The sequence below is a fragment of the Pelecanus crispus genome, chromosome 13 (genome assembly GCF_030463565.1).
Source record: "Pelecanus crispus isolate bPelCri1 chromosome 13, bPelCri1.pri, whole genome shotgun sequence".
NCBI classification, from domain to species: Eukaryota; Metazoa; Chordata; class Aves; order Pelecaniformes; family Pelecanidae; genus Pelecanus; species Pelecanus crispus.
This window is the reverse complement of record NC_134655.1, coordinates 25,079,858-25,096,194: the sequence shown is the minus strand read 5'-3', so window position 1 is coordinate 25,096,194 and position 16,337 is coordinate 25,079,858. Positions and strand designations below refer to the sequence as shown.

The 16,337-nt window shown below is 46.3% G+C and overlaps 1 protein-coding gene across 1 annotated transcript; it reads right to left on the bottom strand.

The window, feature by feature from the left end:
• Nucleotides 1-725: 725 nt before the first annotated feature.
• Nucleotides 726-15,201, bottom strand: LOC104028832 (heat shock factor protein 3). The gene is made up of 13 exons (XM_075720411.1): nt 15,082-15,201; nt 13,795-13,903; nt 11,991-12,118; nt 9,117-9,241; nt 8,142-8,217; nt 7,344-7,405; nt 6,796-6,877; nt 6,380-6,513; nt 5,335-5,580; nt 3,819-3,924; nt 3,190-3,255; nt 1,941-2,007; nt 726-1,361 (listed from the first exon to the last, which is right to left on the bottom strand). The coding sequence occupies exons 1-13, from the start codon at nt 15,199-15,201 to the stop codon at nt 1,030-1,032; spliced, it is 1,653 nt and encodes a 550-aa protein (XP_075576526.1). The 3' UTR covers nt 726-1,029.
• Between the last annotated feature and the right edge of the window lie 1,136 nt (nt 15,202-16,337).

The window sequence follows — 16,337 nt, the reverse complement described above, 5'->3', positions numbered from 1 at the left end:
ATTGTAGTTTGCCGTCAAAGGACTCAAATGCATCTAGTTAATTTAGCTTTAAGATTCCACAAGCAGAAGATGCAGGAAGAAGTCCAGTGTTCATATAGGGTCAGGTAAGGAAGTAGCTGCTGCAAGCAGAAGAGAAATCTTAATGTAAATGTAACGTCCTCTATCAATGCGAGTTACCCCATGACTCCCCCCACCATTTTATGGGCAGCTGCTGGACTTTGAAAGGCGTGAATCAGTTCTACTCAAAATTTCTGAGGACACATAACCTGTGAGCTAGGTGCAAGGTACCCTAGAAGAACTGCCATGCAATGTGCATGAGAAATCAGCATTACGCAGGGTGGCAAGCACTTCCTACCACAACACCTACAATCCGTGGCAATGGATGTGCGTTAGCATGTTAAAAAGTAATAGTCCACAGTTAAAATGTAATTTTCCATAGGAAAAAATGTTCCCTGTACCTAGGAGCAAATCTAGGAGTACGAAAGTGATCTAAGCAGATGCAAACAATTGTAGCCACAAACTATCAAAAAAGAAATCTCAAATTAAAAACAAAATTTTTTTTTAAAAAAAATCTTAATTCCAAACAGTAGACAAGCCACCTATTAAAACAGGCTGTCAGAAAGGGTAAAATCCGTGTTTAAAATATTACACAGCACATTACTATCCAGCTAATAAAAAACAACCAAACAAACGAAAAACCCAAAAAAACCCAGCCAAACTTTACAGACAGGATACAAACAGATTTCCTTTTGCAGTAAGGACATCTGACAAAGTTACAGAATACAGTGCGGTATGTTTACAAGGAGGTTGTTCTTCCCTTCTGCCCGGTGCCTTCACTCCCACCCGCTCTTGTTTTGACCTTGTCTTCAGTTTTCCCAGATGTGCTCTTTACTCGTAGAAAGAGAACTTTCTTTTGTCTGTACAGAATATGACACCCAGGAAGCAGGTGAGACAGGTCAAACTCCTTGCCCATCCATTTCTTTGTTGTCTACTTCACATCACTAAACCAGTTACGGATGTTATACGAGTTCAAGAAGTTTCTATCTCAGAGGCCTCTTCTATGAAGTTAGCAACAGGACTGAGGAGCAAAAGTGGGAACAGTTTATACTCTCCATTCCCGTCTTCTGAGAGGAGAGGTGGATCACCCATTCCCAGAGCATCCAGAGACTCAGCCTGGCTCGCTGGAGCTGCTAGCGGCAGGACAGTTTCAGTACCTGACGGAGGATGAAGGGCCGGTTTCTCCTCCAAGGGCGGCAGTAGAAGGTCTTTCGGATCCTCTATCTTCCCTGCAGCTTCACTTGAAGGTAGTTCTTCAAACAACGAAAGCAGAGGATTGGCCCTGTACTGTATCAGCTGCATATCTGAGGGGAAACAAACAGTTTAAACTCCAGGCTCCTGTGGCACATAAGCGAAGGCTCTTATTCAAGACAAGGAAAACTGGAGAGGCTGCTTCAAAACTTGGTTCACTAAAGGAAACCATACAGCTGAGCTCTGACAGACTACATCCACAGCTGCAAGAGGGGAGCTAAGGCTCCTGTGGCTGTTAAGGTCAGTATCTGAAGCACACTTCAAGCCCCTAATACATACGGCATGCAATGGCAACACTGAAGTAGCAAAATGAGTAGCACTGCATTTGTGGGGGTCGTAGCCCATACAGGAGATACTTCCACTGTGACGTTTGCAGTTCTGTTCCCTATTGTGACACTGTCACGGATAAGAAAAAGGAAATGGTCAACACCAACATAGGGCATAGGATGGGGCCTCTTAAGATTGAGGCACAGCTTCATCAAGATCAGTGAAACATTCCAGTCTTCACAAAAATTTTAAGCCCAGACCAAAGAAGAAGATAAACCATATTACGGGCTACAAAAATTCCATTTCAACACACAAGTTTTGGAAGAGTTTGGAGCTGTCATAGCTCTCTGTTCCTTCCTGCCCACCTTTGCTTCCTGCTGTTTCTCTCTCACTCGCTCCCAGATCTTCAGTGCTCTCTGCCAAGTTTGCAATCTGAAGCAAAATGGACAGAGGAAGACAGAATGCTTAACAACAACAAAAAAATCCAAGTCTTTACTGACTGGTTAACAAAATTAAAGGTGAAAGGAGGAGGCAGGAGAAATGAAACACTTGACCAGTGAGCCCACTGTTGCACATGAGGGCCAGCAAACAGGAGCTCTACAGAAGGCAGCACGGTGAAATACAGACAAACTTAACTTACTAAAGCCAAACAAGCTTCTGACTAGCAAATATTTATTTTGCCTTCCAAACCAGAAGCTTTATTATAGTCTGTCTTGCTGGAATAACACTGTTAAACATGATTTCATCAATACAATTAAATTTTGCAAGCACTGCTTGAACACAGCTGCATTTTAACTCAATTGTGGTCTAAGCTCTTATGATTGGGAAGTTCTAGTTTAAATACTATTTCAGGACTACAAGATAAATGACACTTGCAAGGTGGTGGTGTTTGGTTTTTTTTTTAAACATGAGTCAGTTTTAGGAACTGGACCAAGCGAGAAGTAAATTTGCACTGAACTTTTGTTATGTCTTCAAGGCAAGTCCATACAGCCGTGTTCAGAATGAATACAGTATATCACATCATATTTTTCACTCAGTACTTTTCCTTCAGTCTTCAGGCAGACTGAAGACACACAATCTCATCTGAACTATAACCCCAGACCTAGTTATTACTTGGTTAAAAGACATCATGGGAATCCCTGAGGCTAGGAGAAACAAGCCAAGAAACTGTTCTCACATTTAGACCAAAAAAAGACAAGATTTTCTACCCTCCTCATTCTAAACAGAAGAAACAGAAGTAATAGATGGGAAAAAAAAATCCTCAATACAGACAGCTGATTCAACAGACACCAGTTTGTTTGCCTCTTCCTTATGTTCTCAGCTGTATTCAGAAAGCAAAGAACATGTTATTCAAAGCAAAGTGAGAGTTTAAATCAGCTCACTGAATGTATTACTGCAGCTAGGAACATAAGACTTGAAATCATCTTGAGAATGCTCTTAAATTCATATATGCCAACAGTGATGACTGAAAACATTAAGTCAGCAGCACTAGATAAAATGGCAGTTTTATCCTGTGCTATCAATCTAGTCCCTACCCTCAAACTGCATCAGTCAAAATTTAGCACTCAACATCATATTAGCCCTCCCCATCATAGAAGCAACTCTTATTCTTACATTTTCCATCCCAGGGGAAGTTTCCATCACGCTCATATCCAGGGCTGGCAGCTCAGGATTAAGTGTCTGAAAATAAAAAAACCCCATATGTCATGTAATAAGGTTCTTAAAACTTCAGAGAACTCCCAAAAGGACAGTGGGATCCAGCACACAGCTCCATTCATGGAAGCACAGGGAAGGCGGTTCCTCCGCAGGCTTACAGCAATATACTTTCAACCTGTGGCAGAAACTGAGGTCACAGGAGAAGAAAAGGACACCGTATTTCCCAGTGATTCCAGTTATATGGCTGAGTTTCATCCCCTATCATAATGCACAATCAAACACATTATCAGGATGTGATGATATCCGACAAAGGCTTGAGAAGGAGAAGAGAGTCCAATTTTTTCCTTCCCCCCCCCGCCCTTGAGTTATACATAACAGAAATACTGTTTGATCCGAAAAAGGCTCTCAACGTTACCTTGTACATTGTTAGACTCCTAGAATGACCATGTATCATTCTATCCGTAACTATTTGCTTTTCAGGATCTTCCCCCCTCTTGCCCATTACAACATGGAATAAACCAGTAAAATTTCATAATGCAACCTAATCAGTGTTTTTCAGAAATCAGAAAAAGTAAAAAGACACTCACATCACTGAAAGCTTCAGAACCAAAGTTATACTGCTTCCCAGATAACATTGCTTGAAGCTCTTCAAGGCTGGCATCAATGCAATTAAGAAAATCCTGAATTTCTTCTCTAAAAAGACAAAATGATATAGTACTGTAAGAACCAGTCGGCAGCTGGGGCCTTCTTTTGCTCCACAAGGCAGGAAAAACTCTTAGAAATGATCTGCTAACCTCTCGGTTATTACAGCTGTGGGGCAAGATGAGAGCCAGCCTAGGCTGCTCACAGTCCAGAACAGCTTATTGCCAAATGAATGAAACTGCGTTCCTGCATCACTTTTCACAGTCCAACTCTTTGAAGGACAGGTACAAGGAAGACTATCTGAACAGCAAGTAGAACAGCAGCTATCGTATCAAAAAGCAGTTCCTCCTTCCATACCTACTCCCTCCATCATCTTAGAGTCTTTTGAATGTTCTCAGACCCCAGCCTATATACCAATACCTGTTTAAACTAAGGTCTGATGGCTTTCACCTGGGGAAAATAAATGATAAGCAAAGGGCTGGAAGTAATCTGGATCTGAAGAAACACTACCTATTCTGAAACATCAGGTTGTTGCCAAGTTGTACATGTTTCCAAGGACAATGGGCAGGATACAAGGGACAGTGAATGAAGCGGAAAGGAAGCTGCATGCACGGTGCCAGTACTGAACTTCTCACTGCGGCAAGCTACCTCCTACGCTGGAATACTTAGCTACAAGCAACAGGCAGTTCCAAAGCATTGCCCCGCATTTCGCGGTGCCAATGAGGTAAGATACTACAGGGCCTTCAGATTACACCGCGTGCTGTGACACATCGTCTCAGTATTTCCTACCTGAAGTTAACCACAGCAGAAGAGCCATCAGGAGAAAGAACTAAAGTTTGTTCCTTGATCCAGCTCACCCTGCAGCCGCACAAATACCTGCACTGGTAAAGCTCAGGGGCCAGCGCAGAGCTGGGAACTGCTCAAGCAGCAGTGCCGCTGAGCGTGAAACCACAGCCCACATGATTTTGATCCCAGGGGCGACTCTGATCTGACAATGCACACGGCAAACAATCCTTTGCAAAAAAGAGGGGCAAAGAAAGGAAACAACAGCGAAACAGCATCAGACTACCACCGATACAAATCCATGGCCAGCCCTGAGAAACAAAGCAGCACCCGGTGCCCTCCTGAAATCACTACCCTTGATCTGCTGTTCGGCAGCACGTGCTAGTGCCAGGAGTTGGCGATACAAGGGCTGCTGTGACACTCGACCTCACCAACCCTCAGACTGACGCATCAGAAGACAGACACACTCATTATCAGAGATGTAGCAGATGAACTTGCCCTGCTTTTACGGTATGATGCTAACACTTGTCGTTTTCAAGACCTACTAACTGAAAATTCAGTTCACCAATGACATTTAAAAAGCTAATTCACTATGTTTTGCTAAACACATCCTCCAAAACTCTGACAAGATCCCAAAAGATGACGACAGGATAACGGTTTCCAGAAACAGGTTAATACCTGTCCAGTAAAGGATCATTTTGGCTTCCAGAGTTGTTCTCATTCAAGATGGAGTCAATCACTGACACGGGGTCTTCCAGAGCATTAGGCTGTGCAGAATGGAGTTCCACAGCAACATTGCCTGTTTCACTGGATTTGTTGACATCGTTTACATGAACTGGTGGGATAGGTTCTGCACAATTTAACTCATTTGGCTGCGATACTTGACAAATAGGTAAGCCAGGATCCAAAGCTGCCTGTGTCTCTCTAAAATATGACCCAAAGAGAAACAACACACAGGGAATTCATTAACTATATTACTACTCATTTCAAGTTCAGTATCTCAAATCTTAATACCTAATAAGGCCAAGCCAGTCAAAGGTTCAAACAACCAACTGGTCTTTAGAAAAAGAAGAGAAGTGCCTTCCTAAAGGCAGATGAAGAATCTCTTATTACAGGTAGCATGTTATCAGAGCAAAAGACCCCATCTTGCCAGGCCAAAAGCAGCAAAATAGTATATGGAATAACACTGTGTCTCTGGAAAGAAAAGATTCCAAATTGGTCCATATTTCACTCTGGATGCTAACAACTAAATGGGTTTTCACAAGAATGTGATGCCACACAAAAGAATGCCTTCCCTTCAGTTACGCTTAGCATAACATTAGCGAGAATAGTACTGAAACTAGAGATAAAACTACATCTTGGTTTGTTTATTAGTAACATATATACATTTTGGATATGGATACAGGTCCCTGTTCAGTTGAAAAGTTAAGTATGTGCTTATTTGTTGAATAGACAGAAAAGCCTCAGCAAATTAAACTTCAAGTGCCAATCAGCTTGATAGGCCTTCAGGCACTCCTGAAGAGACACGAGCTCTGAAAAAGCTTTGCTGACCATGACCAACGCTACATGCAGTAGAAGAGACAGCCTACAAACAGGCCTGTCATGCACAAATAAAATAAAAATTCAGAAAGGCTGTTTCCCAGAATTCATATGATCACTTACACTAACATAACTACCTAATTAACAACCTAAGCATGAATACTTCCACATCCTTTAAACATACCTGGCTTTGCCACTTGTGTGTGCCACAGCAAGGAGACCATCGGTGGCGTTTTCCAGGGTATCAGTGATATCTCGAATGATGAGACCTGTACCATTTCCATCCTCATCATCTGCATTGTGTTCAGAAAAAGCCATCTGCAGGATACAGCAAACAGAATGAGTAAACCAAAAGGTCTGACTTTTTTTGATGTTGAAGCTCCATTCTTCTTGCAGCTTCTCCTTCCTGTTCAGCTTTCACCTTTGACTAGTTGTACTGATTTGCATGATTTTACAGACAGAGTAATGCTTTAAAGCTGCCCATTTCAAAATGGAGTGCATTTGATTATAAGATTAGGGTATTAATAGTTCTAAGGAAGACTTCAAGACCACTGTAAATCATCCTGTCCAACCCACTGTCTCTTCCCCGGGAAGACTTACTGCTTGGCCACTCTCCACAGGTATGCGAACATACTGACGACTGTATTTGGAAGGTGAAGCACCTGCAGCATCCGTTAGCGACCTGAGACAAAATACAGCTTTAATATATAGTTCCGCAGTAAAAAGCTGTAGCAATGCCAAATACGTGCAGTAACGGTAAGGACAATCATTCCTCCACTTCTAAGAAAACTGGCTTTTGGAGATGTTTTTTCGTAAGCATACTGCAGACAGGCTGCATTCTAAACAGGCTTTTGTTTTGGATAAGTCAGTCACACTTGCACGTTTTGAAAGAGTTACCATTTCTGATAACTGTGCCCTTTGAAATTTAAAATGTGTAGTATATTCTCTTCCCACCCATTTTTTTACTGATAAAGAAGAGGAAATCTTTATTTCATGCTCTATTCAACTTCCATCAGCTTGCTCAAATTTGAATATACAAGTGATAAAAATATTCTTCATACACCTTAGGAAAAGTATCTTGCTTCTAGAAGCTGATTTATCCCTATAATTCACATCTGACACTGATTTGTGACCTATCCAGTAATTACCTTTTTCTTTTGACCCCAACAATATAATTTCCTCGCATCAAACTCAGTATAAATTGAAGAATCTAAAAAGGAAAAACAAAAAACCAAAACCAAGTGGTCAGCATAGTAATCCTAACATTAAATTAATTCAGATTTTACTACAAAACTACATAGTTATGTGATTGAAATTAATAGGTAAATTAAAAATCCATTTGTGTTCATGTCTTAAAACCCAAAATGATAGTTACAAATGGCATTGAAAAATTATCCCCCTTGGATGGTTTTTTTTTTTTTTTTCCCCCAAACGTAATATAACAACACAAGTCACTAGAGGATTCCAGACCAGAAACAGCTGAGGGATAAACCAGAGAAAAATTGTTCCAGTGCAGAAGCTCCCACATTTCTGGGTTCCAAGTTGACTTCTTGAGTGGTCTAAGTCTGTCTTGGTCCAAGAGCTTTCACAGACTCCATTCCATGTGCCTGCAATCTCTTGTTTTAGGCTCCTGTTACCATGCACTGCCTCCAGCCTCACGTTTACCCCAGGTCAGCTTGATTTACTGATTTCTCTCCAAATAAGATTCACTGAGATTTCAAACACAATGAAATCCTTTTTACTATGACTTTTCCTTAGTATTTTGCTCGTGGTTCTTTGCTGTGCTACTTCTGGGACACTCAGGAACTGTGAACATTTTCTTTACGCTGTATTAATATAGCCTGTTCAGCTCTGTGTCATTTGTCATTCTACATAAGCAAAGAATGCCAGCAAGTATCACAGAGGCAGGAATAAGGATGGTAGCACTGAAGATGCTGCAATGGTACCTTAGACAGCAGCTTCTGTTGTTGACTGTGCTTCTGCCTTAGAACTGCCACTTCTTTCCACAGGGCCTTATTTTCTCTGCAATGCAGAATAAATTAGAAGACAGAGGATGAACAGAGTTTACTTTATATGCCTTAGTTTTACAGCTTTCAAACTTTCACAGCACCTTGCAGGACCAATGGCAACATTCCTTTGTGGATAACTAACAATCAGTTAATCCGATCCACTAGTATAAACTCTGGGTTAAATTAACTCCATTTTCCATCAGGCAGGACCAAAACCACTCACTAATAAGGACGTTCTCATCCTCTACTGCTCCACCAATAATCTTGATCTGAGGTGTTCCTTCAAAGCCTCAAAGCCTTCGAATAAAGACTTGGTGTTTGGAAACAGGCTGAGAGTAACACAGACCACCTCAGACCAGTTTCAAAGTTTGTGCTTGAGGCATTTTTTTGTTTGTTTGTTTGGTTGGTTGGTTGTTTTTTTTTTAAAAAAAGGAACAGAGGGAGTGGAGTGAAGGCATCTCCTGAACTTTGGTTGATACCTGCTTGCATACCAATGATCTGAGTGAAATACCAGTGCCTATGCAAAAAGGATCTGATGGAACAGAGATGAGGACGGGCAAAGTCCACTTCCAACGAGAAAGAAAACCAAAGACTAATTCTCCCTCACTGCATCTAACCCTGTTTTGTGTTTAGAACAGGAAATGCTTTGATCGCCCTAAACAACTACTGCAGGTGATGGCAACCAAAATGAAATCTCAAGATAGTCAACAAACTCCCAGTCTTAATCTCTGGTCTGTAACTGAATTATAAAAACAAGTTTCAGAATGTTGTGTGGGGTGGAATGGGGATTCTTAGGAAAAAATACAGCTTCACCTGTTTCCAGTTCAAATGAAACCCACATTTAGAGTCAAGCTCCATTAGATATAAGCAACATTCAACATCTAAGTGCCTCTGAAACAGACGGGGGTCTACCTCTTCATGTTAGCCAGTCTGACATCCATGTTGTTCTGCTGCTCTCTCATTTCCTGGACTTCAGAGAGTACTTTGTGCAAATCCTCCGTACAGACCTTGAGATCCTCAGTTCTTACTGCAGATACCTAAAATAGGATCAGGTTACACATGCTTTAGTACGAACAGTGTCTTGCATACTTGTTTCTACAGGAACAGTGTAGTTAGTCTGTAGAAGAACAGGTACAAACTCCATTAAAAGATTAGGTAACACTACAATTCTTATGTATCACAAAACAGTGCAATCGCTATAGATGACAATCCTTAGCACAGCCTAGACTGTATGAAAAAAACAAGATGTCAACGAAAACAGCAGATGTACATGTAGACAGTAGATTCACCATTGTAATTCATGATAAAAAACTACACTGAAAATGGCCTTCCCTAGGGGGTTCTCTCTGACAGGTCTGGTGACAGCTTGCCCTCTAGTGTCAAAGAGTAAGACACCAACGAAAAACAAAGCACAGAATTGATAGTGGAGTAAGAGCAGGATTAACATATTCCTTTTAGGTGTGGGTAAACCTGCCAGCACAGGACTAACAAATTTCCATTAAGTTACTGGGGGTGCGTGTGTGTGTGTGTCTAATTAGATGCATCCTACTCAATTTGAAAATTTGTCCCACACCACCTGAATTGCAGATTCCCATATTGCTGTTTCCTTTATTACCTCTCTGTTCAGTGACATTCCAAAATTATGGAGACTTGTCTCCAGAAAAGGTCAGAGTGCAAACTGCTCTTCTGCCTGCAGAAGAATCCATGAATGCCACCTCTTCAAACAACGGCAGAAGAGTCATCAGAAAGCAAAAAGCTCACTCTCTCCTCCCCACACTTCCATATGAAAAATCTTCCAAATCATTCAGCAACTCTCTCTGTGGTGCTAGCATAGATGGCTAACATAAAATTCAAGATTTTGAAGAAGATAGATCTGGTACATCGCATGTCTGAATGACATGTCAAGGTTTTGTGGGCATCATTTTAAAAATGGTTTAGCCAAACACTGACCATAATTGAACCAAATGGAGTTGCACCAGATAACCACCAGATGTCCCTTCCAACCTACAACATGCTATGATTTTTCCTATTATTCTACTAAATTCCAAGAGGGAGGTGAAAGCATCTGGGGTTGGCCGGCTGAAGTGCTAGATAACTTCCATGCAGGCTGGCTCACAGATCCGTTTTTTCAAAAGGAGAATGGGATGGTCAGAAATGGACCTATGGTGTTATAAATTAACATCCCATCACTTCATGATGAAACAGAACATAGTTGTTATGTAATCACTCCATAGAAACAACCACTTTCTTAACATAATCCAGTGTTACAAAGGAGGGACTGAATGGCCTGGCAGTTCTCTGCTTTTAGATGCTTTGCTATTCATTGCAGATAATACCTTATGCTAAGGTACATGAGCTGTATCACAAATGAAATTCATGGCTGTCTGATTGCTCTTCAGCATACCACCTCTCTGTGGGGAAGGCACCCAAAAGATGCAGACAGCAGGTGGAAATTTCAAACGCAGTCAGCCTGCCTCTAAAAAAAGGGCCAAACTAAAACATTCTGCCCAAGTGCAAGGAATTGCTCTCTTCAGAGTCTCTAACTAGATAAGGATGTCAAGACTGAAGCACGCCAGCAGAGCTAACACTAAAAGGGAGTAAATAACAGAAGTCCTGCATTCAAACGTGCATTCCTTTCAGAGGCTTGAAATCCAGTTTATAGCAAGTACTGAAACATGACTCCATCCCAGACAGTAACAGAGCAAGAAAAACTAATGGACGTTTTGCAAAAAATCACTAACATTTCCTGTGCAACAAAGAATATGTTTCACCAACCTATCCAACAGTTTCATATGAACGTCCTTGGCTCTAACTAGAGCTTTTGTCTTTCCATCTGGAGTACTCCACCCAGTGCAACGCTCCTGGGATACATGGTGCCATACATAACATCATCAGCTGACTGCCCCAAAATACCAGAAAGCAAGGTGTGCAAGCCAAGACAAGTCAGCGATTACAGCATCTGGGAAGAGCACAGGCCCGAGTCAGAGAAGCAACTGTACAAGTATATTTGATCAACTGTGATCCTGAGCAGAGACAGCTCAGTGAATAATCAATCAAAACACAATTGTGACTCTCAAGCCTACCCTGTGCTTTTATTAACTTGGGCAATGTAGCTAGCACATTATGACATTCTAAAGAAAAGATTCTGCAGTTCAAATGTCAACATGATGTATCATGATAGTCTCTTTCTCTGGCAGCCAGGATATTATGAGCTGTAATGTGCCAATAGAGGATAAATATCTGTGCAGAAACAGGTCAGACAAGGCCTGAATGTACAAAAGAAAACTGAAAAGTGCTAATGAAGATGTAGCTTAGTGGCAACATTGTTTTGGAGGAACAATGCAATTTATGCAAACTTGCCCAAACGAACTGATTACTGATGCCCTTGCTAATTTTCAGTGAGCACCAAACGGACATGTATTTTCTTTTACTTCTTTCACTTTGTGACTCTTTCCAACTTGGCTATGCTGGCAGAATCAAAGACCACGTTAAGCTGTAGTTGTGTATATGAACTCTCTGTGGAAAAAGGGCTCTAGTTTGACAGCTACGAAGAACGTGGTCCTACTCCAGTGCATTGCTAAACAACAGCAGGGTGTGTTTTGTCTAAGAGCTGGCATGAGGAGGCCAAGCCAAGCATTAGCCTGGCATTCAGGAGGGAGTTACAAAGGCTTGCATCATGATGCACAACTTTGGTTTCCATGGAATTTGTTGGCTGTGAAGTGTTTGAAACCCCCAGACACGCTAAGCTACTTTTCATGACAAAATAAATACATGCTTAGACAGTACCTTGCGCTTGATGTTTTCCAGTAAATGTGCCTTCCCTTGCTTGAAGAAAGGGTGCTGGAACTCAATGACTGAGTTTTTCTCTGCTGTAATCATACCATTCTCCAGAGCAATCACCTTCCTGAAACCATCTGTGGAGAGGTATTAAAAGAGTCATTTCTTTCAGTGCAAAGCTGACTGTTACACACATAGCCAAAGAAAACCCTGAGGCTACTAAAATACCTACAGCACTACAGTTACTGGGAGCAGAAACTATGAAAACCAGCCAAAGCAGCTTTTCTTTGGTGCTCAATGATTTGACTGCTCCCATCTTCACAGCTAGAGAACAGGTCCACAATACCATCAAATGACCTTGCAGGCCGTATGAACAGCATGCATGGCAGAGGCCAGCTAGGGTCCGCAAGCAAGACAGCAATGTCCAAACAACCACAGAAGTTAGTTAGAAATGAGATTTATTAGGACATCTTGAATAAAATCTTGTCCCAGTGGGAGCAGCGGAACGGTGCACCTTCCCCTTCGTGCCTATAATCCCAGACAACTACATATCAAAACAAATGCTGTCACGTGCCACCAGGGTCTACAGAATGCAGTAAGGAAGTTAGTGCTCAGCCTATGCAAGCACATGCACGCAGAGTACCTTCTCCGTACCAGACTGCCCACATGAAGTAAGGCATTGCCAGCTCTATTTCCATCGCTGCTTCAAGTACCACAGGGTAGATGCAAAATACAGTTGACAGGCCAATCCATATCTCTCCTCGTTCAAGTTTTTAACCTAGTTAATGTATTCCAGTTTCACTGCGCCCCAACAGCGCTATCGTTAGAAAACTTCACTTGGAGCTAGGATAGGGCCAGCATGAAAAGGAGGCTGCCATTGCATTGCATGTCTTCATAGGAATATTTGCATTTTAGCATTTACCCTTGCTACAAGGCAACTGGCAATTTTTTGTTTGCATTATCCTTTGACACTCAAGTGATGGAGTCTCAACACTTGGCACAAACAGCAGCATCCACCCTGTGTCAAGAGGCCAAACATATTCTTTCTCTCTCGTGTCTGGCAAAATCTAAATAGGCCTCAGCTAGAGAGACCAGGCAAACCTACTGGGCAAGGACAGAGAGCTCCTCTCCCTTACTCTGAATGGAAACTCTAAACAAGACAGCCGTCTTCTACGCAGTTTGTATGTTCACTCAGCCCATAAGCTATCTGCTGCAAAACAACTATTTCCGCTGTGTGCTGCAGCCCCGCACATTGCACTGTATCTTTGAATGCCCACCCCACTCCAGCCTGTACAAGCTGTACATGTGTTATACAATGGACGCTACATGACGCTCACAAGTTCAGCGCAGAAAACATAATGAGAAACTTAGACCAGCTCGGTCCATCAGCGTGACTAATCTTGTTTCAACACAGCAATGCAGGCAACAGCATATTCTAGGCAATTTTTTTCATATACTAGATGCATGGGTGTAGATATGGCCTTTGTTCCTCTAGGTATGCATAAGTTTGCTGTCACCATTACCATTAACGCTGCCACTGGAGCCCAGAGAACTCTGCCCAAGCTTTAGGTACCAGCACATGAAACAAATATTTTTATGGTCATTGCTTAAAAGGACTCAGAGCTGAAACACTGAAGACAAAGACTAAGCCAGGCTCTACTGTTATTCTTTTCTTTTGCAAGCAAACTCAAGAGTTCGGGTTTTCAGGGATGAAAGACCTGCCAAGCCAATTGGTTTGTTTAAAGAAATTCAAATCGATGCCAAGTAGCAACGAACTTGGCAGAAAGAATAGATAAGAGCAGCTGATGCTTACACATGTTAAGCTGTCGTATGAAGCTGGAGATATTGTTGTGTTTGAAGTACTTGGGGAGCAGCTCCTTGGCAAACCTCTGCTCATCCAGAATGCAGAAGTTCTCACCATTCTAGGAAATAAGCAGAATTAACAGTTAGAGAACAAGCAGTTTTTCTAAGGCGATGCTCACAAGCGAAGACCATAAATCAACAGAGATGGTTTCTACAACAAGGGAAGGGCAAAACGCTTGGCAAAGGGAACTGTCTGTGCGAGCACGCCTGAGTACTTGGGGCTATACTAACAAGTTTGAATCCAAAAAGATAGTTACGCGGAACACTTCTCTTGAATGAGGGATTTTTTTTTAAAGCCCTGAAGTTTTGACCTTAATGCAAAGAAAAATCGTTGTAAACCCCACGTATGCGCGCTCTCCGCGCGCAGGAAAGGCGCACGCCGCCCCAGCACGATGGAACCGGTGCCACTAGAGGGCTGTTATCTCCCGTGGTCAGTTTGCCCAGCTCCTGACGCGATTCTTCCACTCCATGCACTGTGTCACCACTAAAAATAACCAGTGTTGCAGTTACGAAGACCGGAGAGACCACGAGCCAGCGGCGAAAGCGGGCAACCGCGACACACGCGCTTCGCGATGCGCGCGTTCGCAGCGTCGGCCTGCTGCAAGGCGGGCAGGCCTTTGTGTCATTTTTACGCTGTTCACAAAGAGAAGGGAAATCCTGCGTTTCTTTTCGCCTTTGCCTCTGTGAAGGCCGAGGCTCCGAGAGGAGCGGAGGGCTGACGGTTCGGGAAGGACGGGGAGAGCCGCCAAGCCCGCGCTTGTGCCAGGAGCCCGCCAGCCTGCGCGCCCCCGCACCGGCCCTCGCCTGGAGGCGCCCGGGGCCAAGGAGCCGCTCCGCCCCAGCCCGGCACGGGGGAATTACACGTTCACCGCTTCTTCAGGCGCCTTTTCCGCCCAGCGTCGCCCCTCCGAGCGCACCGCGCCCGGCTTCCGCCGCCCGCGCCCCGCCAGCCCCGCCGGGCCCCACGCGTGGCCCGCCCGCCCGCCGGCCCCGTGGCTCCCCCGCTTCGGCTCCGGCCGCGCCGTCACCCGCCCCGGGGGCGGCCGCTGCCCGGGCCCGCGGCGCCCCGGCCGCCGGGGGAGGCGAGGGGCCCTCCCCAGCCGCCGCCCCCCGCTCCCCGCCCTGCCCTCAAGAGCCCCGGCCGCGGGGCTCCCCGGCCGCGCCGCCCCCCGCGGCCCGCCCCGACTCCCCGCCCCGCGGAGCCCGGCCGGGCCCGCGCCCCGCGGGCCGCCCTCACCCGGCTCCAGCAGATGACAGCGTCGCTCTGCGGGTCCTCCACCAGCGCCCACAGCTTGGCCAGGAAGCCGGGCACCGGGGCGGCGCCAGGGGCGCCGGGCAGCGCCGACCCCTCCCGCATCCTCGGGCCGGGCCGGGCCGCGCTCTCCCGCAGCGGCCGGGGCGGGCAACGGCGGCCGCGAGGCTGCGCGGCGCGGGGCGGAGCCTCCGGCGCGGAGAGCGCGCTCATTGGTGCGCGCGGGCTGGCCCCGCCCACTCGCCCGCCCCGCCCCGCCCCGCCCCGCCCGGCGGCCGCGAGCGTGACTCTTGTTGTGCTCCCGCGGGAGCGCGGCCGCGTGACGCCGCGGGCCGCCCTTAAAGGGGCCGCCGCGCCCCTGGGGAGCGCCCGCTGGCGGGGACGGGCGGGCTGGGCCGCGTCCCGTCCCGCCCCGCCCCGCCCCGCCCCGCCCCGCCCCGCCCCACCCGGCAGGTAGGTGCCGCCGCCCCGGGCCTGCCCCCCGCCTCACCGGGCCTCGCCGCGCTGCGGGGCCGAGCCCTCACCCGGCCGCGGGGCTCCGGCAGCGGGCGCGGGCCGGGCGGGCAGCTGCGCGCCGTGGTGGGGCCCCGCGGGGCCGGGGCGCGGCCCGCAGGTGCGGGGAGGGGCGGGGCGGGGCGGGGCGGCCCGGCCGCCGTCGGGGCTGCGGGGCGTGCCCGGGGGAGCGGGCGGGGCCGGGCCGGGCCGGGGCTGCCCGCGGGGGGAGCGGCAGCGCCCTCAGCCCGGCCTTTGGCCCCTCCGGCGGCCGCGCATCCTCGCTTTGCGGGCGCCCGCCGCGGGCGGTGGCCCCAGGCTGCGCTCCCGGCCCCGGGCCCGCTCCGCAGGTAAGGGGTGGGGTGGGGTGGGATGGCGCGGGGTGGGATGGCGCCTTCGTGCCTCTCTGGGCGCCGGCTTCCCCCGTTCCTTGGGCGCCGGCATCCCCGCGCTCCGGTGCGGGGAAGGAGCCCTGCGGTCCGGCCGCCTGCCCCGGTACAACGGGACTCGGGTGGCTACCGGCGGGACGGGAACCGAATTGTCCGTTCGTTCGTAATTTTGTGCCGTTAGGAACCGGCAAAGGCAAGCCCTATAAGGTACCAAGGTTCAGGGATGAATGTAATACAAAGTTTGGCTTGGGTTTTTTTTTTTTTTCCCTTAAGGCATAGATTTCAAAGAAAAACTAACTTTTTTAAAAAGAATTTAAGGTGGTTGGTTTCCTTCGCCTTGCACTAGTAGAGTAACTAAAC

What these genes read in the sequence shown, in the direction of transcription:
- LOC104028832 (XM_075720411.1), bottom strand. Translation starts at nt 15,201, where the DNA reads ATGCGGGAGGGGTCGGCGCTGCCCGGCGCCCCTGGCGCCGCCCCGGTG. An exon ending in AGACTGGCTAACATGAAGAG is followed by an intron (nt 8,218 to 9,116) that starts GTAGACCCCCGT and finishes TCTGCATTGCAG; the next exon opens with AGAAAATAAGGCCCTGTGGA. An exon ending in AATGATCCTTTACTGGACAG is followed by an intron (nt 3,925 to 5,334) that starts GTATTAACCTGT and finishes TTGTCTTTTTAG; the next exon opens with AGAAGAAATTCAGGATTTTC.